The sequence below is a fragment of the Nipponia nippon genome, unplaced genomic scaffold (assembly GCF_047370975.1).
Source record: "Nipponia nippon isolate SJK-2023a ecotype South Korea unplaced genomic scaffold, ASM4737097v1 scaffold_6, whole genome shotgun sequence".
Lineage (NCBI taxonomy): Eukaryota > Metazoa > Chordata > Aves > Pelecaniformes > Threskiornithidae > Nipponia > Nipponia nippon.
Window position 1 is genome coordinate 10,979,112 of NW_028262380.1, and position 21,804 is coordinate 11,000,915.

Below are 21,804 nucleotides of genomic sequence, written 5' to 3' on the forward strand. Positions count from 1 at the left end.
TTGAATTAAGAGGATTTAGTTCAGTTGCATAGATGAATTTAAAGAAATGTTCTTAAAATAAATTTTATTCATTTATTTATGCTTGGAACATGCTGGGTAGTTTTACTGACACTGTAATGTAAAAAAAAAAACCCATATAGTTGGAATATATCAAAACCAACAGGAAACTTAAAATATCTTAATAGCACAGAAATAGGTGGTTGATATTTAGATAAGAAATTCTTCCTATATGTACTTTTTTTTTTTTTTTGTAATCTTTAAACATAATTATTACTAAGGCCTTGCTTGGAGAGATTTTAAGGTGTTGATAATGTAATGTAACATGCATTAGCCAAAGCATTTAAACACACAAAACCAATTGATGGTATGTAGAAAGCTGACTGCATTAACTTATGCTAAATGGATTGAGGTAAAACTGTATCTCAGTGTCCATAGAACTTAATTAAGTGGTGCTATTACTGTAATGTTTGAGCTTTTCTATGAAATCACACCATTTTTCCTTTAAAATGATATTTTACAATTGTTAACTTCCCAGTTTTTGATGAAAGTAGTGTAAATATTCTTTTTACTGTTGTGAGAATCCTATTCATTTTACTTGATAGCTTTCAAAAACATGAAGGAGAATTGTACTTGCTGTTGGAACCTAGACTCATGCAAGCTGCCAAAGTAAATGACCATTCCTAAAATGAGTGTATTTTGACAGTATTCTTATTTTTTTCTGTCTAATGTGTAAACTGATACTATTACTTTGAGTCATCCTTTTCTTTAGTCTTTGAGAAATTACATTGAAATTGTTTATTCATCAGCTGTTCTGTACGGTATGCGAGTAAGAAATTAGAAGCAATCATATTTATAAAACAGATTTCAGTAATGTAAATTAAATTTCCTAAATTACAAACATGAATAAGTTATGTCTTCTGAATGCATAATATGCTTGCTAGACTTATGTGCAAAATAGAAGTAGAAAAGATGTCCCAAGCCTCACTGAAGAACTGAAAAACAGAAGTACTTTTTTGATACCTGAAACAGTGCTGTTAAAAAGAGGGGCCTGGATACACTTTTGATTATATTATTATGTTTCACAGCTTCAGAAGCATTTATTTTTGTGTAGTTAAACAAGAAGTGCCATCATTTTTTTGATCTTTTCCATGAAAGATGGATTTGTGTTTACCAGAACTAGCACCAGAGGAATGATGTCAATAGAGACTAGTTTAGACTTTGCAGGTTCCTGAATACTTGTATTAAAAACTAGGTCGGATCCTCTGCTGCTGATGTGAATGGTGAGGCCACAACAGTTTCTAACAAGTGATGTTCTTCAGGTAGTGTTAACAGTAGTAGGAGATCCTTCAGTGAAATAGAAAAGAGAAAGAAAGGAGAAGATATTATTCTTTTAAGGATTACCAAAGGTTTTTGTGGATTTTGAAGAGGAGAGGGAATGTTTGTTGCCGAGGCTGGAAAATACAGACAAACTATGGAGAGACAGCTTTTCTTTTGAGTTGTGTATATATGTATGGCTTTTTCTTCTGTGTGTTTTCCGTCTTGAAGAAATTGTAGATATTATAGGGCATTCTTTTCTAGCTTTTTGAAGAGCAGTACAAAATAAGAGAGTTTCTTTTTAACTATCTAGAAAGTTACTTAAAGGTTCAAGGACACCTTATATGACCAAGAAAAGATTCCCCAAAGAATAATCATTTTTAACAGCCATTAAAAATCAGTACAAACTTAAATCTAAAAATCAGCTGTCCTTCCAGTCTCTCACTCAGCTGAGTGTCGAGGTGCCAGTGCTGGAGTACATGTTTGGGAAATGGTCACCTACTTGGTTTTATACAAATGTTAGCTGCCTTGAGGTAATTTGTGATGAAAGGTGAGATGTTTAGGGTAGATAAGCACATAAATGTCAACATTTCACAAGAAGACTAATTGTCCCTGAAAATTTGGTGTAAAATACTAGTAGAGATGGTGAGGAGTTCTTACCTAGCTTATTGGAAACACTCTTAACATCCTTTTGGCTCTGTGGAATTCAGAAGTGATTGGCAGGGGAAGTTTTCAGAGTAATCTGACTGACAAAATACTGAATTTTAATTTTCATTCCACATATTTCTAGATATTGCAGAAAAATAAAGTATATGAGGTGGTGTTTTCATTTTAAGCCTTTGCAGGTCAATTTTAAGGTATCTGCTTTCTCACATACGCCAACCGATTGACTCTATTCCTCTAAGAAGGACTGTTGGAAGCAGTGTAGCTACTCGCAGCAGGAAGTACTTTGTCCAGTAAATCCTAGTGGGATCAAGTTCCAGGACAGTGGTTAAAAGGCCTGGGCTGAATTTCATGGTGGGGAGGAAACACTTGTGAGAAAGTAACAGCTGGTTTCTTTAGATTTTCCTCTGTCATGTTATCTGTTGATAATAGGATGATAAAAGTAGCTAACACTTCAAATATTACGTGAAGCTCAGAGATTTCTAATACTTACCATGAAACTTAAATAACACTTATTTTTCTCTTTCTTATTGCAGTCAGCAACTGTTTCTGATGGAGGTAAGCTGAAGCTTGTTTTTACTTTTATAATGACAAAGAATCAATTTTCCACATTAAACAACATAATATGTGGTAAATAAGGTGATACATTACAAGATGTGAGTCCAAAGTGTAGAACTCTGACTTCTTTGGGAACTGTGCCAATGAAAATATTGCAGGATTAGGTTCACATATGTTCATTGGTTCATTTGCATAATTTTTCTTGTGGCACATCTCTCTGTATATGCACATTTTTATTATAACTAGACTTCTTCATTCATAATAATAAAGAGGCAGAGTTGGTAGACTTTTGTATAATTGGCTGGTAGCTAAAATCTTGTTCTCTGTTTTGTTGTCCTTTACATACCCTGTTTGCTTTTGAAGAGATATGCTTTAGCTCCTAAGTTGTAAGCTGTGTTGGTGCATTTGTTGAGGCTGAAATTTCTTTACAGTGTGATGCATTTTGGGAAGGGGTAAGTAATTTGATATTTGTAAAATCCCAGCATGGAGCTTTTGCAGTTCTGGAGTACTTCTAAGTAAACTCCTCCTTATGTCACCTAAGCTTGTTTGTTTTGATTTTAACATGGCTTTAATATTTTAAAGGGCGTCCACTCTTTGTCAAACATTAGAAGACGAGTTCTCTGAACCTTTGAAGTTAATTGAAACAGTTTAAGTGTGCTTATAATGGAATAAAGGAATTTGTATAGTTTAGGGTATAGAAGAGGTGGCTTTTCTCACTTGTCTTGCTCAGCAGGAGTTGGTTCACTTCATCCTGCAGAGACACTCACTTACATACATATTATTACGTTTGCTATTCTTTGACAACAGTACAAGACAATTTTATTAAATAAAAAGGGTACAAACTGTGTTGCTCTAATTAGCGCAGTGAAACTGAGGAAATATTTTGAATGGTAAGGGTAATTTTTTATATTACATGCAAATGTAAATGCAAAATTAGCAATACTATTCACAAAAGTCCATTGTGTCCCAATTTCTGATTCCTTGCAAAACTAAAACTACAGTTGGTAGAAACATTACTGATTTGGTCCTTTTGACAGAGCCATTTTCCAATGGCTGGCTGACATTGTCAGGTATTTTCCTTCTCTACTGCTGACACAGTCTGCCGCTGTAACAGTGCTTCTATCTAGATGCAAAGATAGACTCTATATTGTACCTGTCTTGTCTGCAAAGTGACAAAAGAAGGAAACAGAAAATAATTCTGTGTAGTCTGCTTTCTGTTTCTAAAATGTAGCCTATGTTTTGTGGGAAAAATATGTATTTTCCCCCCAGATGCTACCTGTTTGATATACAAATCAAGACAAAGCACAGGCTTTTTTTGTTTGTGTATGTAGTTGAATTAAGTTCCAGGTGCTAAGGGGCAAAAAATTTGATCGATCTTTTTTTAGCTAAAATGGAATGTACTTCTGTCTTGTCTTCATGAGGGTTCTTGTTCCATGTTAATGAAAATTATTTTACTTCTGTTGCCTATCCAAACTTGGAGATCCCTGTGATAGTACTCATATAATAGTCATTTCAAGCTTTTTATGCTTCCAGCTGAAAATATATTTTAAAGATCTGACTTATTTTCAGTTCTTCCAGTATGACTTTTGTATTTCATTCCAATTCCGTAGGTAATTGGGTTTTCACAATTAATTCTATACAGTTCTGCGAAGTCGTGAAATCTAAGGGCCATGTAGGTTGCAGAGGTGAAAGAACAGGCAAGTTATATGCATTTTTCTGCTGAGTTGTATGGTGTTTTTTCAGCTACTGCTGAAGATTTAACATGGACTCTCTTCATTGTTAAATGCTACTTAAGAGGGGGGGTGTAATTTATGTAAAAAGCGGTAGTTGAACTATACTGAGTAGTATTGGATCAATGCTTAAATACCTAGAAAGTGGATTGGAAAAATAAGAACTAGAGAGACTGTAACCAGAAAAAGTGAAAAGAAATAAAACCCTAATTCATTTCATTTAGAGCTGCATTGAGTAAAAAGCTCTGATTCATGTCTGAATTACATTTTCAGGCTTTTTTATTGAATATGTCACAGCACTGAAATTTTTCCAGTCTTCTCTAATCTCACCAGTTCATTAATAGTTCAACAGATTTACACATTTTAGGGCATGTCTAGAGAAATTTTCACCAGTGTAACCATGAGTATAGCAGTGCATACTTCCCTTCCTAGACTAAATCTTAATATTAGTATTTGTACATACAACTAGATACTATAAATACTGTTGTTAAGCTTTAGTCTGGGAAGAGAAATTTATGTGTAAAAAGGAATTATTATGTGTTTATATACATCCCTGCAGTATAATAGGAGGCATGACAGCTCTCTGTACGTTTTCTTTCCAAGGTCAACGAAGCCTCATGTCATATGGCTTTTATTACATTAGAGCCAGGCACTGGAAACCATCTACCCCTTGTTGCATTTATTTTACATGGTAACTCAGTTTGTGCAAGGCTGGGATGTTCTCAGCAGCCAAAACTGTGCACTTGGGCTTTGCAAGATAGGTAACATGTGAAAGGTACAGGTACTTGAATTAGTGTTGTTTCCAGGGATGCTGACCAGTAGCAACTCTTAACTGTAATTTATTTGCTTAATGAATTGCAGACAATCAGAATGTAAACTGTAATAATGCTTACATGCAAGATCACTACTATAGATCAATTAATCTGCAGCACCTATGCTCTAGGAATAGCAGAAACCATTTTATGTTACTACAGTGACCTGTAATTAGCAGATTTCTCCTACTCCGCATCTCAGAAGCTGTCCATTCCTGCTGACTAGGAATAGGGAGAGTGTGTAGGCAGCATGCAGGCTGTGGCTGATGTTTTGAGCACTGAGCCATCTAAATCATCACAGAGATGATCAATAGTGCCCAGCTAATGTCTGACTTTGGCTATTGATACCTAGATGGCACTTTACAAAGGGAAAACCTTAAGGTCAAAGGACATATAATAGAAATGCATCATCATTCATCTCCCAGACAGACAGGTGGTGAGGTAGCTGACCTATTGAGAATGTCTAAGTCAGTTCCTACCTGCTATTCCCTACAGAGATCAGTTCCACAAAGTTGTAGTCTATTATTTCCAAATACTTAAGCATAACAGATGCTACATGAATGTCTTTTTCCTAAGATACTACTTTGCTGTAGTTTCTGCGGATTTTTGTTTTTAGTGTTCATCACCTGGAAAGAATTTTCATAAGGAAAAGTTCTCTTAAAGACTTTTTTGAGAGAAATCTGATGTTTACAATAATAAATAATCGAAAACTGTATTTTAAAAAGTAACTAAAAAAAGTAGAGCAAAAAATCCACAATGAAGTCCAAAATAAAACAAAACACTCTTTACGCTTTTACACTATAAATACAGATGGATTATTTTCTCCACCAGGTATATGACTTGTTTGTCAGTTACGTTGCCAATGCACACTTGCTGTAGCTGTGTTCCACTGTAAGATAAATAATTCAGGTTCCTTTAGCAGCAGTGGCAAAAGGTCTTTTCTTTAAATTATTGATGTAGCATTTTATAATGCTTTGTGTTAAGTATACTATTGCTTTCCTCTGCTTGAAGCCATGAGGGTAAAGAATCAATTTGTTTAGGATGGTGTTAGAGGCTACCAGGAATTGCTGGGGGAAATGCCATAGCTTCCCTTCTCCCAAAGTAGCAGAGGAACAATGTGCCGTACAGTAAGACTAATCCGCGCCCAATGGGTTCCGGGACATTACAGCTGAACTTGGTATGGATTCAGAAGGATGGCTTTCAGGGAATGGCTTGAAGTATTTGATTAAGTGGCACCACAGTGGTTCTTACCAGCTTCATCCAGGTAATGTACTTAGTGACTAACTGGAGTATCTTAATTATATGAATTTATGCATTTCGATGATTACAAGGAATACGTGTAGCTTCTCGCAATAATAAAAAATATTCGTAGGTTGAAAAATGCATATGAATTTTATGAACAAATGCATACAAAAACTTCCTTAATTAATTGTATTCAGACTTACTGCTTTATATTATTTAAATCAAAACTTTCAAAGCCATCTTGTCCTGTATACTTTCAAGATCTTAGCTGATTAAATGCCTGCCTTCTCTTACATAATGCTGGTTTTGTAAAACAAAACCAAGAACCTCCACAGAATGTGTGAATACAAAAGGTGTAAAAGGTGGTTTTTCTGCAGATTTTTAGAAAACATTCTGTGTCAATTCTCTATTTGAAGACGGTATTAAATGAAACTAAATGAGTTTGCACAGAAAGTGGTGCTTCCTCCCTTGGTACAGTGTTTCTTGAACAGAACAGACATAAATTTAGGTCCCCGGGATTCAGGATGCTTGAGTAAGGAGCATCCTTTTACAGGTAATGCAAGATGAGTCGGTGCTTCTACACAGTAAAGAAAAAGGCAGGCAGGCATTAGGAAACTTCACAACACTGCTAAGTCTTTTTTGCACCCGAGCTGGGGTTTTCACAGTAAACTCCTTTGTCATCCTGAGATTCCCAAGAGCTAATCTGTTTTTAAACACTTAACAAGAAGGAGGAGGCCACTTTGCACAACAGCCTTGCGGCTGGAACGTTTGAAGGTGGGAATCAGGGCTCTATGTTTCCTCTAATGATCATCACAGAGTGATCATTAGACGAAATATGTGGCTCGGTTGGAAAGTTTCTCCATTCCTGCTTTCCAAGGTGGGCTGTGTGTACCTAGGAACGCATGAGCTGTGAGCGTTGGGAAACCTGACACTGAAGTCTTACATCGGAAACATTCCTCTGCAAGGGGAGCGGAGCCAGAGTTACGGCTTATAGAGTCTTCATTAGCGTGATTTGGATAAACTCTGTACTAGTGTTATAGTTGGTGGGGGTTTTTCTTCCCATCTGGCCTTTCTTTTTCTCTGATTCTAAATGGTATACCTGCACTAGGTTGTAACTGTTTAATTGCAACTGTTGATATATGTGGTAAAAGAAAGTAGAATAACCAAGCCTTTTCTGGGAAACAAGCTTGTTCTGTGTTGTTTTCAGCATGTACAGATTTTTCATGTACAGATTTTAAAAGCAAACTGACTGCATTTTTGTTTTAAGGGATAACAAAGCAGTGTCAGGGTCAAGTATGAACTCAAATAGTTCTTTCTGGAAAAAATCTGAATTAGCTAAATAAAATCCACCAGAACAGAGACAGTTTACTGTGAATGTGTAATCCCTTGATGCAACTTTAACACTTTGAAGGACCTGTGTCAGTAGCTCTCAAAGTTGTTGAAAATGCAGTCTTATTTGTTTTCATGGGACCTCCAGAGCCAGCAATGTATCAGAGGAACGAGAACCCAGTGTAGTTTAGAGCAAATGTGACTCTGACAAGCTGGAGAGAGCGAGCAGCTGCTAGCAATTAAAGGTAGTTAGCAGTCACCCACTGGTGTAAACACTCAGAGACTGTAATTGCAGTTTGGCCTTCCTGCCTGCCATAGGGAAACTGAGGAGCTGCCGCTCGGAGGGAGGAAGGGGAAGCTGACCTGCTAATGACTGCCGTGCCTACCATTTTGCAATCCCTTCTGAGTCCTAAGGCGCCGTGACTTGTGGATTTAGAGTTGAGCACTTCATGTGGCTACTCTTTGATTTCCCTCTGTCAGCCAAGTAGGTTTAAATGGTTTGGTATGTGGGATGAGCTTACCTTTCCGATATTGCCTGAAAGGAACTAGGAAATTTTCATCATTCATCACTGGAGAACACTGGGGATTGAACCCTCTAGGAGTGAGGCAGTATCTGAAACTGTTCCAGATATATCAAGAAGTGGGTGTCTATTTATATCCTGGACTGTAAAATAAAACGTATCCACCTGCAGAGTTAAAGCAAAATACTTCAGATAATAAATTTAGATACAATTCTCTTCAGATTCATATTAGCTTCTTTCACAATAGTTTCACTGTGGTGACAGGTATTCTCTAATGAAGCTAACAGTTGACTTGGTTATGCGCTTTCATGTATCTTAAAGGAAAAAGTGAATAAATATTTCTTATAAAAAAATTTGGCATTATTTGAGTGTTTTTAATTAGCTTTGATTAATATGACAGTTAGGCAAAGAAAAATATCTGTATACCTGATGTCCTATTATAGTCCTTAAATATTATCCCTGTTGAAAATATAGTTACATTTTCATTCCTCCCTAATCTATTTCTCTATCTTTGTCTTATTTTGTCTTATTTTTGTCTTAAACAATAGCTTCGCTTACAGAAATTTGCCATAGTTAACCTACATCTTAGTAAATATTTCTGAGCTACAGAACACATTTAAAAATGAAGTTTCAGAACTGTTTTTTTCTTTAATTTTTCTTATGTTTATAACTTTTTCCTATGTTCATAACTATCTTTGAATGGTCCCTTTTTTTCAAAGTTCATACTTCCAGGGAGGAATAGTAATGTTTTGTAACATAGACTTTGGAAATGCAAAGTGCTTTGAAATATTTATAACAGAAAAGGAGAACTTGGGAGATCTTATAAAGTAGTAATTTTGGTGAAATTACTCCTTGCTTTAGTTAGTCCAGGTGATTAACTGAGGAAAATAAACAACAATAAAAATGTCTCTGTGAAGAACAGGCCATTTCTTACTGGTTGTGAATTCAGTTTTCTCAATCAGTTTACATTTCCAATGAGCTGTATGAGATCAGACCAGGTAGCTCAGGGCTTTATTCAGTTGTGTCTTCACAACTAATTAAACCTGAGATCACCTCTGTGAAGTGGGTATCTGTGAGTACTACTATACCAATTTTACATTTATGTAAACAGAGATGAAGAGAGCGGTGATTTGTAAAACGACGTACGACAAATAAAAGACAGGTTTGTGAATAGGACCCTGTTGTTTACAGTTCCCTCTTTTGCTTAGAGCAGCTGTTTCTTTCACCTTTACACTTCTGTGAACAAGTGGTCACTCCTTTAAAACTTTATTTTTCATGCTCTGTTTACTGTTATATGACAAAGATCATCTGGGTCAATACTTGAAATTACTACAGTCACACTGCTACACAAAGTTGCGTTTTCCTGAATTCTCTGTTTTCTTGTTAATTTGTCTTTCAGAATACAAAAAAAAAAAAATCTGTTTTTCTGAGATCTAAAGAATCTGATCATTTCTCAGCTTGGGGTCCCTAGATTACTGCACTGTGTTGGCTCGAGTCTGGAAGGGAGTCACGGATCCCTGTTTTTGTCACAAACCCTGATAAATTTAGGACCTATGGTTTGATACCTCTGCTTTCCTTGGATGCGGAAGGCATCCATTACTAGCTCAATTTCCTTGGTGTTCTTTTCCTCATTTGACTTCTCTCCTAAATTTTCAGCATTTAATAGGAATCTCTCATTTCCATGAAAAACTTCACATAGTCCCTGTCTGCTGATTTAAGAGTGTAAGAGATTTTGCTATCTCCCATCAACTAATAGATTTTTTTTTTTTTTTCTCTTTCTGGTGAATGGTGGGTTCTTAAAGGTCTACTTGGATAACCTTATGAAGGATTGCAGTCCATGAGATGAAGAATGTGAGCAGAAGATTTTGTCCAAAATATTTATTTTGTGAAGCAAGAAAAGAGATTTCCTTTTGTGCCTCCCCTTTTGGTTCTGGCAGGGGATTGCTGTTAAGACACTCATTTAATTTTCTTTGCAGTGGAACCGAAGAAAATTGAGAGATGGTTGGGGTTGCTTTGTCTGTGCGGTGCTCCTAATAAAAATGGGGAGGGATATTTGGAAGTCCGCACTACTTTCAGCTTGAGCAGGAGGTGTGATAAATCAAGTAAACGATGCTGAAGAGTAAAAGTGAATAATATTTTATTGACAAATTTGTTCTTTTTTTTTTAACAGAGCTCAATAGTACTGATTTAAAAGACTGCATCAGTGAAAACAGCCTCAGTAGCAATGCTAGTCTTCCCAGTGTACAGAGCTGCCGACGACTTCGAGAAAGAAGAGTTGCAAGCTGGGCTGTTTCATTTGAGCGTCTTCTTCAGGATCCTGTTGGTGTTAAATATTTTTCAGTAAGTTTTGAGAGACGGTGAGGGGCCTTTCAAAATTGCTGCAGTAATTTTTCTGTATTCTTTTTTCTTTCTTGACAGTATCCTTACACAGGGCAAGAGATAGTTTGTTGTTACACAGTTGTTATCTGAGCATCTTTCGAAGTTTAAACTGGTTCACAGTTGAACAAGAGTTCATAGTAATACACATATTACCATGCATTTTTGGATAGCAAAAGTTTCAGATAAAAATGGAGGCTATACTTTGCTTTGTATCTGAACTTTTAGAAAGCTTCCCCTTTTTATGAAACATTTGGTTACATTTACATCTGTAGCCTTTGAAAAAAGAAAGAGGCAGTAGTTTCCTAAGAATTGGTAATCTATTCACGTTTGCCTACTGAAATGTTGGAAGCCAGGTAGAACACTTTTTCAATGATACAGTGGTGTATCTTCCTGCAAAAGGTTTTTAGAAATACTTTTTGGAAATAATTAAGGTAGCTAACAGCACTGTTTAAAGCTGCAGCTTGCAGGAGTAGTGCTGAGTATTTGCAAAGCATAAATTAAGCTTCTTCACAGCACATTTATGAAGTTGTAAGTAGTGTCATCTGTTTTACATGTAAGGAAATAGAGGTTTATACGCTTCTGCGTTGTTGCACTGAAAGTCTGCTGCTGATTCTGGATCACAAGGATGTTTTGTGCTGTCCAAATAATTTTCACAAACAGGACATAAAGAAACCTATGGTATAAGAGATGTAGATTATTGGACTCCTTTACTTGATACAAAAGTACATGAAAATATCAAATGATTAATAAGCAGGCTTCCATATTAAATGGTGTGGGGACCCAAAAAACCATGTTAACAGTGAATACCTTTTTGAGGAAACAGAAAAGATGAAAGCAAAATAATATATCCTGGATATTATGTTCCCTGTCTTTCCATTTTTCTTAGTAGAGTAGCCTAAGAGTTATTAGTGTTTCTGCTTAGATACTGAGACGACTTCTCAGGCGGAAAGAAAAATTACAGTTTTGATCTGATGTTAGAATCCACCTGAAAAATGATATAGTTTGGTAGTGTGCTACTGAAAGTTTAGTTGTCTTTTCTCATTACTTTTAAGTAACCAGTAAACTTACTCTGTTTTATGCCAGATTCCAAGTCATGGTGCCTAAAAAAAATGCCTTTTCAAGTGATAGGTTAATGTTCCTTCAAAGGGAAGCTCATAAAGCCCACGGACTGAGAAGGGAGTCACCTATTACTAGCCAAAAGACACAGATTTCTGCCAGTATTCAAGAACACTGGGGCATCAGCATTTAATTTACGATTGCGTAGTAAGCATCTTAGTGCATTTGGGATTCAGCATGCATAGGCCTTTCCTGAGGACAGCTTTGTCACAGAGCAGGAATTACTCTCTAAGAAGAAGAGATTTTGCATGTTTTGCAAATACTCACATTTTGCATAATAGTCGGCTGATTAGAGCAGTCGTTCAGGAAGTGAGAGACCTGATTGCAAGTTCCCTCCTCAAGTGGTTCAAACCAACATCTCCAGCTTCCCAGCCATGTGTGACAACTGCAAGGCTACATAATGTTCCAACTGGGGCACCACTCAGTCTTCCTGATGAAGCTGAATTGTGCAGCCAGCTGTGCCCAAATCACGTCGCCAGAAAGAAAGCAAGCAGGAGATTGTCTATAGATTCGTAGTGAAGACACTGAGCGGGGAAGTAGGCAGTTGGGTTCCAGTTCCTGCTCACTAATTTGATTCTCTTTTAATCTGTAATTACATGTAAAATGCAGAAATGTTCCCTGACTGCTCTCTGGATTGTCTTTTATACATTTGGTGTCTCAGGTTAGGTATCTGAAGAAGTTGTAGTTTAAATTGAGAGATTGCTAGTGTATTTAGACTCCTTGTATTGTATTTTATCTCAGTTGCTCTCTTACAGTTGAACTCCCTAAACTCTATGTAAATCTTAAAAGCACAAATAAAGTTAGGTTTTAAGTATTTCTGTGAAGATTCCTCTTACACTGCTTTCTGAGACTGCCTTGTATGTTAAGGAAGCTTGAGTGATACCATTGTGACACTTAAATGAAGGTTGTGGCTTGTGGGCTGACTTAAAATAAAATTTCCAATTAAACACTGATACCTAAAGCTCTAAAGTGTAAACAAGCATTGTTCCAATTACATGCATGCCTAGATAATTTTTTTTAGAGGACCAAGTTAATTTTTTTTGTATCTTCCCCCCGATGGTTAAAATGCTTTCAAGAAACGTATGCTGAGAGAATATTGAATTATACAGATTTAAATCAGGGACAATTTGTGGTTGTACAGTTTCCCAACTGAATGGGGTCCCAGTCTTCATATGGACCTGTGGATGCTATAATATAAATATCCTGGTTATTGTGTGTTGTACTGGGAGATTTTTTTTCTTTCTCTAATAATGCATTTTTCCAAGGAGAACCTATGTAACCACAGCAGCAAGCAGTGATAAATGTTTTTTTGTAGTTGCCATGTGATGCAGAAGGGCGCTGTAGTGAATACAGAATTGATTACGGGCACTGATTGATAAACATCTACTCTATTATACAAGCAGAACTGCAATTAAAGACAGCCAGTTTACAGTGTGATTTTTAAATGTAGTTATAAATTATTTAAATTTTTATTAAAAGTTTATACACTACTTAACATGAAGCTTCAAGCTTCATCTTTGTACATGCAAATGATTTGATTGTAACTTGATGGATTCTTCTCAATTGTACACATTTAAAAAGAAATGAGAAAGAGGAGAAGCACTAGGCATATATTGGCCATGCATTGATTTTTACTTTAGAAGAAAACTGGACTGTGAGACTGATTGAAATGTTACCATTATGCAAACTTTAGTATTCTTAGCAAGCATTATAAATATGTTGTTTGAAATGGCAAGTAACTTCTTTTCTTTATAAGATATTTATTTATTTGTTTATTTTTCCCCTAGGAATTTCTGCGGAAAGAATTTAGTGAAGAAAATATTTTATTTTGGCAGGCCTGTGAATATTTTAACCATGTACCTGCACATGATAAAAAAGAGGTAAGTCAATGTTGTATTTCAGTATATGGTGTTGCTTACTAAAAGTGTTACTTCTTCAAGGTTATTGAAATTGGAGCTGTGCTTGGTCTTTCTATTGTGACTTCACTAAAATAGGGTTGGAGCCTCCGTCTAATTTTCTCAGTCCCCTGAGAGTACTGTCCCAGGTTTAAGATGATGGATATATTTAGACTGCAGTGAAGTGCAGAGGTAGCTCTGTAAAAATGAGCTAAGGTATACTGGATGTTGAAAAATGGCTAAGTGCAGTAGCCCTGTGCAAGGGAGTGCAGAGCAAGTTAATTTAACATGTCAAGGAGAGGCGAAAATTAGCAGCTAGACTGCCTCCACTAGACAAGATAATGTGTTTATAACTAACTCTAGATATATCTGCTGCTGTAAGTGTAGTCATGTTTTTTCACAAATTGTGAGAATCTGCATCGCATCCTTTTAAGACAGTCCTATGTCGGTCAGGCAGTTTTGGTGAATTTTGAATTTTGTGCAGGTTGGCAACACTTTGTCGACAGCACAGCAAAATCTAGTCAGGTTTATACTGTGGAAACGGTTGCATCTTGCAAGTCCCTCTTTGGTCTTCTGTGGACCATTGAAGCGTTTTCCCCACTTTCTTCTGTCTTTGAACAATGTATTTTCTGAACACCACCCTTAAGGGCTCTGAGCTCAGTTTGGTGGTTTTTTCATTATTTCCAGAATGTGGGTGTTTCAAAGTAAACAAGCTAAAAATAGAGCATGAATGTTGTTGACCGTAAGTATTCATATGTATACACTTAAGGAATTGAAGCTTAGAGGATTGATTTATTTAAATAGTGACTGTTATGTAAAAGGTCTAAAATCTAAAAAAATCTATTCTCCTTTGTAAGACAGCACTTGATGTGCTTCACTTTTATTATTTTCATAGTTTGATTATTTTATTTTTTATTGTGATGGCAACTTTTACTGCTTAAGAAATACTTGATGACTATTTGTAATTTTAAAGTAAAGACCCTATTTATATGCCTTAAACTAACAAAAGCTGTTAAATGAAAAATGCTTGTATATTAATGGAATGGCTGTATATTTTTGGGTGGAATATATCAGTGTAAGAAATGCCTGTCTAAAAATATGGTTTTAAAGCAAACATACATTTAGCATTTCTTTTCGTTAGCTTTCTTACAGAGCTCGGGAGATCTTCAGTAAGTTCTTGTGTAGCAAAGCTACAACCCCAGTTAATATTGATAGCCAGGCACAGTTGGCAGATGATATTCTCAATTCTCCACATCCAGATATGTTCAAGGAACAGCAACTTCAGGTAACTATAGAAAACATGACTGCTGTACCTTTATGTCAATTATCTTTTCCTTTGAAGTACTTTAAAAATCTATAAAAGTAGCTTCACATGCTGTATATTTTACTATGTAGAAAAAGACGTTGAAGTCAAGATCATATAAATTCTGTTAGCAGAATAGAAAAAGGCTGTATAATGGAAGGCTGCTTGACTATTTTTCTGTACATTTGCATATGTGTAGAAAGTTGCCATTAACTGAAAAGTAATCTGAAAAATACTATTATTGAAATGAAGCTTTAGTGCAAGTAAATAATTCCGTGTGTTGCTACACCATTGCATATGGTGTTTGCATACGGTTGCTTATTCTTTTCTTTAGTGGACAATTGTGTACACAAATAGTGTCTAATTTCGGTTAAAGTGGTTTGTAAAATATGTCTGTTGTATTAAAGGAGTCCTTCCCTTATGCTTTAATAGAACAGTCAGACAAAGAGCTTCTTAAAACTGTTCGTGTCTGAAGACCTCTGAAGTGGATGTATTTTAAATAATTATTGATGTTCAGAACAGAACAGTTATGTAACAACAGGATACACTTTACATTTTCTGTAGAATTTAAGTTTCTTTTTTCTCCTAAGTAATCTCTTTGGTAACTCTCCCACCCTAACAATTTATTAGTAGAAATAGTTTTGAGATCATGTTATTTAGAAATCAAGACTATAGCTTTAACTGCATAAATGAAGCAGGTCACAATCTTAGTCTTTGTGCAGCCTCGGATCGCATGCTTTTGGGGCAATCTGGGCAGGTGGGTATAGTACCTTCCATCTGTGAAGTGGAGATAGAACGGTAGGTCTAACTGCTGGTCTGGTAGCTTCTAGCATTACAGCTACCCCCCATGCACCTACCAAGGCCTGAGGCTTCTGTGGCAATTACCAGCCACAATCTCCCCAGACATTTTTTCATGCATTCCTCGTCTTGGCTTTGTAAAGCCCATGCCTGAATTCCTCTTCATCCTCTCCCAGTTGGCTGGTGGAGCAGATGATGTTCTTGTGAGTCTGGTGTCTGGGTGGATGCAGGTTTTCTTCCTTCTTTGAAAACACTGTGTCCTTAGGCTGAAGGGCTCATAAGGTGAATGAAAATGCTGATGTGAAGTGCTGCTGTGGGTCTAATCCCAGCCACGTGGCCTGTCTGGACCTGACTTGCTTATCTCAAATGGTCAATGCCTGTGTAGCTCTTCCGTCAGATCCCTCAGTCAGGCCCGTTCCTCCCACTGGAAAATTAGGTGAAGCAGGATGAGAGTTACTTCTGCCAAAGTAAGTGGCCCTGGAGCTGGGTGTGCCAGTGGAGGTACTAATGGTGTGTTTGGTTGAGGTTGGTGCTGGGTAATCAACTGCTTTGATGGCCCTTAATATGTTGGTTTCACTAAGTGGTGGTTTTGCACTGGATCGCTTTTGTGGTCCTGGTGGGTGGTATGACCTCGGGAACACAGAACTGTAGGTGTGTGTAGTCAGCACAACACACCCGCAGTCTTTCAAAGTTCAGTTTACAGTGGTGACACCATATTAATAATGCGAACGCTGTGCATTTGTGGTCTTTCACAAGATTTGTTTAGATTTCAGCATTGAGCATAGAGTGCAAAGGTGCTGATCGGTGGTGGTTGTCGGATAAGTGTTATATGATGCTAGGGAACAGGGCGTGTTGCTATAAGGCTGCAGTGGAATTGCAGGAGTGTGTGTGGGAAAGTGCCTTGGAAGGCACTGCTGAAACAATTAGTGCTCAAGCACTGCCTGTTGGGAATGCTGCTGGAAGTTGCTTTCTGCCCATAGCCTGACAAATTTGCCCTTAAGCCTGTTGTTAGAGGTGTTGTAATACGACAATGTGGATGTAGCCAAAATGTCTGGTTAGGATTTCGCTGTTTCTTATAATAGAATAAGAACAAATATTTTGAGTGTTTCTGGATGCAAGACAGTATAGGTCACTTGAAGATACTAAAATAAGAATGAAATATCATTTACTTCATGTAGAATTGCATAAATGGATGTAAGTTTTTCTACCCTTGTTTACATGTAAAGTTCAAATTATGCTTTTATAAGCTGTATTTCTCTTTCGCATTTGTAAGAACAAGAAATAGCATCTGCTAGATTTTTCCAATATGCAGAAGTCATTAACATGTGTAAATTAATAAGATGATAATGCTAAAGGTGGGAAATTGGGGATGTAGTGTGGGCTAGCAACGTAGCAGGGCAGATGATGATCAGCTCAAGATAAAGCAGTTAAGTTGTCATCACTCTGTCCAGCAAAGTTAAAAGGTCGGAATGTTTTTGCTGTATTAATTATATGTAATCTGCAGACTTAATTTCTGTGGTAACTCTCTTTGTGTCTCTTAGGAAGAATAAAGGAAAATATTGCAGAGAATTAACTAGCATGAAATAACAATTTTATCTTCTTTTGGTGCTAGATTCCGTGACAGGAGACAACTCTGAAAAGCTTTGTTTTTCATCCTGAAACTGTATTAAATTTAAGGTATTTAAGGTTAGCTGCATCGTAAAATAGTGTCTTATATTTTGGGGGCACAAATTGCATTTAGCTTAAAATATTGTAGTTTGTTGAGTGTAACCTGTATACATTTCATTTCCTTGAAAACCTCAAGGACAGGTGAAGTATTTTGTATTTTCCAGTCAGCTTGGTTTTTGCATCCGTGTTGGTGTGTGCAGACTGCACTTACCATTTTTCCCCAATAACTAACTTTGTATCAGCAGTTCATCTGTAAGTCTGTGAGACTGAGGCGTTTGATATCTTGTAATTGCTCCTCTGTATTTTACGCTATTTTGGCAATACACCACAGTGTTATTCTTTGAGTTCAACAGAACTCAAAAAACATTTCCGAGCTATGTGCGTTGTGTACACTGAATAATTTGTTGAGTCTTGACCTGAAGACTATGTGTGCTCTGAAACTAGTTGACTTTTTAAACTTTGGCAGTGTACCTGTGGTCAGAGGAGTGTATCTTTCATAGCATGAGAGAGAGATTCCCCTTTGTGAGCGGTTTTTCAAGTGGGAAGAGTCATTGACATCGGATTGCCTTTTTGACACTGCATTGAGGGCACGTTAGTCTGCGCTGACCTGTGTCAGCACATTAAGCTGGCAAAACTAACCCTACAAAAGTATTCTTTCCATAGCTTACCATGTGAAAAACAGTTTGTTAGAGGGCCCAACAAACATGACAGGTAGCACCTAAGAGGGAATGGGAAGGCAAGAATGTGGAAGTCAGCACTCAGTTTGAATGAGGTTTCTGTGACACTGCAGCATCTTGCTGTTTGCCAGAAAAATGCACAATCTGAAAAGTGAATTCCATCTGCAACTGGGCCACTGTGGCTTAGTGATGGACTTCCCTGTAGGCTCTTGGGAATGCGGTAACCAGTTGGGTGGCGCGTACCGTTCTCTGCTTGTAGGGAATTTGTCATGTCTAAAGAAGGTGGCATTCTTACTGTTTTTTCAGATCAAGTGGATCACTGGAGAAGGTATAAAGGTAAAAGTATGGCTTCACTTAAAACTATAGGTTTGCAAAAATGGAACAAGAAATTCAAACGTTGTTTAGCATATAAGAAGGAACTTTTCTTCCTTTACTTCCATAAATTTAGCTTTGGCTAAATTAGCCTCAGGCATTTGCTCCAGGCCTGGTATAGAGCTGCTTCCTTCCTATGTAGTTAAAGATAAATGTTGGTCTTGCCCAGAGCAGCCATTTTATGTAAACTGTTCTTCTTCAAGTTCTTGATTTTACAGCACCTTGATTATTGAATCTTCCAAAGATATTGATCTTTTTTTTTTTTTTTCCTTATGATTGGGCACATGAACATTACATAATACTGTAAAGGACTCTTTGCTCCTCCCCACGTCAGTAATTAACCTTGTACATCTGGTATCATTGCATACTATTGCATATTGTGATTATATCATATTACTGAGTTTTAGACCACGAGCTTTATTCTTGTTCATAGCTACCTTAAAACACGCTTGTATAATTTAATCCTGTGACATGTAGTACTGATGTAATAATCTTTAATAAATATTTAAAATGGCAAGCTTGCTATGCGCTTCGCATAGAATGTACAAAGGCATGAATGCAGTAAAAGATGGCTATGAGGATGGTGTTGTCAAGACTCTACAGCATCTCAGCTTCTCATGCACTCTGGAAAAATCACAGCATTTTTCTGAACCTGTGCTAAGGGAATAAGTCAAATTATGTTTCACTTTAAATTGGTGCAGTGTATTTAACCAGGTCTAAACAAAGTCACGCCTACTGCTGTTTACAGGGTAACGTCCTAAATTTTGTGGGAGTTGGGTGTTGTGAAATAGCTTCATTTTCTTGATGTGTTATTTAAGCTTATGTAACCATTATCCATTGCATTTTAATTTCAGATATTTAACTTGATGAAGTTTGATAGCTATACTCGCTTTCTCAAATCACCCCTTTATCAAGAATGCATCTTAGCTGAAGTAGAAGGTCGTCCTCTTCCTGATCCTCAGCGTGTTCCCAGCAGCCCCACTTCTAAACACAGTATCAGTTCAGAGAAGTCCAATATCTCAACACCGAAAAAGGTTATCTTTGTATTGTTGTTATCTGAAAACTATGTTCTTAAATAATGTTTTTCAAGTCCTTTAGAAGATCAAAGATAATATATGAAAAACAAGGAGAATGTTTGTTTAGTGGTGCTGGCAGATATAATTACAAAATCTTTATGTACTCAGGAAAATACTTTTTTTTTTTTTTTTTAATCCATACCTTTGAATCAGATTTCTAACTATTGAATTCCTGAATATAATTTTAAATCTTTGTTATTTTTTAAATACAAGTGTACAAATAAAAAGTGAGGATTATTCTAATGCATCAGTTCAGAAGCTTTTTTGATTGAATATTAGAATTAAGATGTGGTATTTTAACCTTTGCTGAGAGCAGACATTTTAGCAGAAGTTATTGGAGAAGGCTTAACCTAATCTAACTCATCTTTGCAGAGGATAGTTTTTGTAATTTCTCAGCCCCTACTGACCTAAGATAATTCTGTGTAAAACAGATACAGTTGCTTAAAAATTAGACCTGTAGTCTTACTGATCTCCTAACATTATTTAGTTTATTTTTTCTTCATGTTGGTAATACCACCATAGTATTACATAACTGTATGGGTAAATTATAACTTTGCATTTTTCATGTCAATCACTACACATTAGCCCATCTGCTATTATGTATTTTTATGACTAGGAACCTTTTTAAAAGTAGCATTTTAAGGAATACTCTAACAAGAATAGTAGCTTGTTAAAAGCAAATTTAGTTTAATATCGAACATTCCTGATGTTTGTATTCTTCAGCACTAACAAATACTTTGATTATACTTGTAAATGTTAAACAATACTTTGTCATTGTCTTTAAATGTAGTTCATGTTCCAGCCTGGCCTAGGAAAAATTTCTGAAATACGGAAATGAAGTTCTGTGTTTTAAAAGGAAGGCAAATGGCCTTTCCACGTTAACTTAGGCATTGCTGGTGAGCTGTGGAGACTTGTTTCATGTTTGCAGGAGCTCTCTGTGGCTTGTTTCCAGCTACAGTTTTGTACTTCCTACCAAGTAGCACATTTCCATCTATGTATTTCTTTTTGTTCCCACTGGAGGTTTTTTTGTTTTTTTTTTTGATTGCTACTGAGAGGCATACTGGCATATACACTTGTGAGTGGGGTAAAGATGACAGCTAACCTGACCATCACACTCTTGTTTTGGGAAGAAGTGTGGGAGGGTTTATTTTAGATGATATACTTAAAACTGTGATCCAACCAATGATTTAATTGTGTTTTGGTGATAGTTAAGTGGTAAATCAAAGTCAGGAAGATCTTTAAATGAAGAGTCAGGAGAGGAAGACACCGAGAAGAAAAAAAGGGGAACATTTTTCTCATGGTCAAGAAGTAAGAGTTTGGGAAAATCACAGAAGAGAAAAGAAAATGGTGATTATCCAAATGGTGAGTATTCACATTCCACTTTGTTGCAAAGTTGTTTCAGCAATAGATGTGACTAATCTCATCATGTTTAGTTTGCATCTAAGTGACAGAGGGAAAAGAAACTGTCAAGTCAGAATGCCATAGCGGGGCTAGTAGCTATAAATAGATAAAAGTATGAAAATACTTAGATTTGTTTTTATTGACTTCCAAGAGAGTTTTTTCCTGTTTTCCAGTAGACTCTGCATTTCTGTGTGTTGGCAATTGCTTTTTCAAGCAGAGAGTTACTATTTTTATAGTAAGATAATTTCAACTCTTTACAGAGAAGTTCAGTAGCTGTACATGCAAATAGTGCTATAGTTACAGCTATTTAAAAATTCCTCCATCTGCGTTATCCTACGTTTCTCTTTTATTAGTACCGCACAGGTATGTTCACTTTTGAACACGCTTACTACCTGTTTCCACCTTTCCTGACTAAAATGAAAAAAGAAGAGTCAGAGTTGTGGAAACCCTTGTAATCTGCTGTTTTGTTGCTTAACTGTTTTTGAGAGTTTAAGGAAGAGTTCCCCTATGAAAGCACCTCTGCATGGCCTCTAGAGGAAGAGATGAAAGTTTCGCATTAACTTATTCCATTGAGTTAAAAATGATAGAAAAATTCCACTGAAGCACCAAATTTGGACCATATTGTTACTGTGGTTTCTTCTTCTGTATTTTGTAGTAAAGGCCCAGACCCAGAAGATATCTTTGATCAGATGGATAGTTTAAGTGTTCTCATTATATTCTTATGTGAAAAGACATCAGAGGCATTTGCTAAGATTATAGACTTAAACTTCTGAAAGTGACTAGTGATTATCTTAGGTTTTAGTTTTCTAACACCATACTTGCACTTTTCAAAATATTTCTCTCTCTTCAAAATATCTGAAGAGGTAGAATAATTTTCAAATTTTTAAAAACATTTTAAGATTTAAAAAAAGGTTTTTAGTTTTTGGTTTTGTTTAAATATAAAAGCAAGT

The 21,804-nt window shown here is 36.4% G+C and overlaps 1 protein-coding gene across 8 annotated transcripts in view; it reads left to right on the forward strand.

Annotated features, from left to right (window-relative positions):
* Positions 1-21,804, forward strand: part of RGS12 (regulator of G protein signaling 12) — an 88,528-nt gene that overhangs the window by 42,658 nt on the left and 24,066 nt on the right. For all 8 annotated transcript variants that reach the window (XM_087736371.1, XM_087736372.1, XM_087736370.1 and 5 more), the window contains 6 exons: positions 2,514-2,535; positions 10,340-10,509; positions 13,452-13,544; positions 14,701-14,844; positions 19,232-19,411; positions 20,662-20,815. In XM_087736371.1, coding sequence (XP_087592497.1) covers positions 2,514-2,535; positions 10,340-10,509; positions 13,452-13,544; positions 14,701-14,844; positions 19,232-19,411; positions 20,662-20,815 — 763 coding nt within the window. The remainder of the gene's footprint in view (positions 1-2,513; positions 2,536-10,339; positions 10,510-13,451; positions 13,545-14,700; positions 14,845-19,231; positions 19,412-20,661; positions 20,816-21,804) is intronic.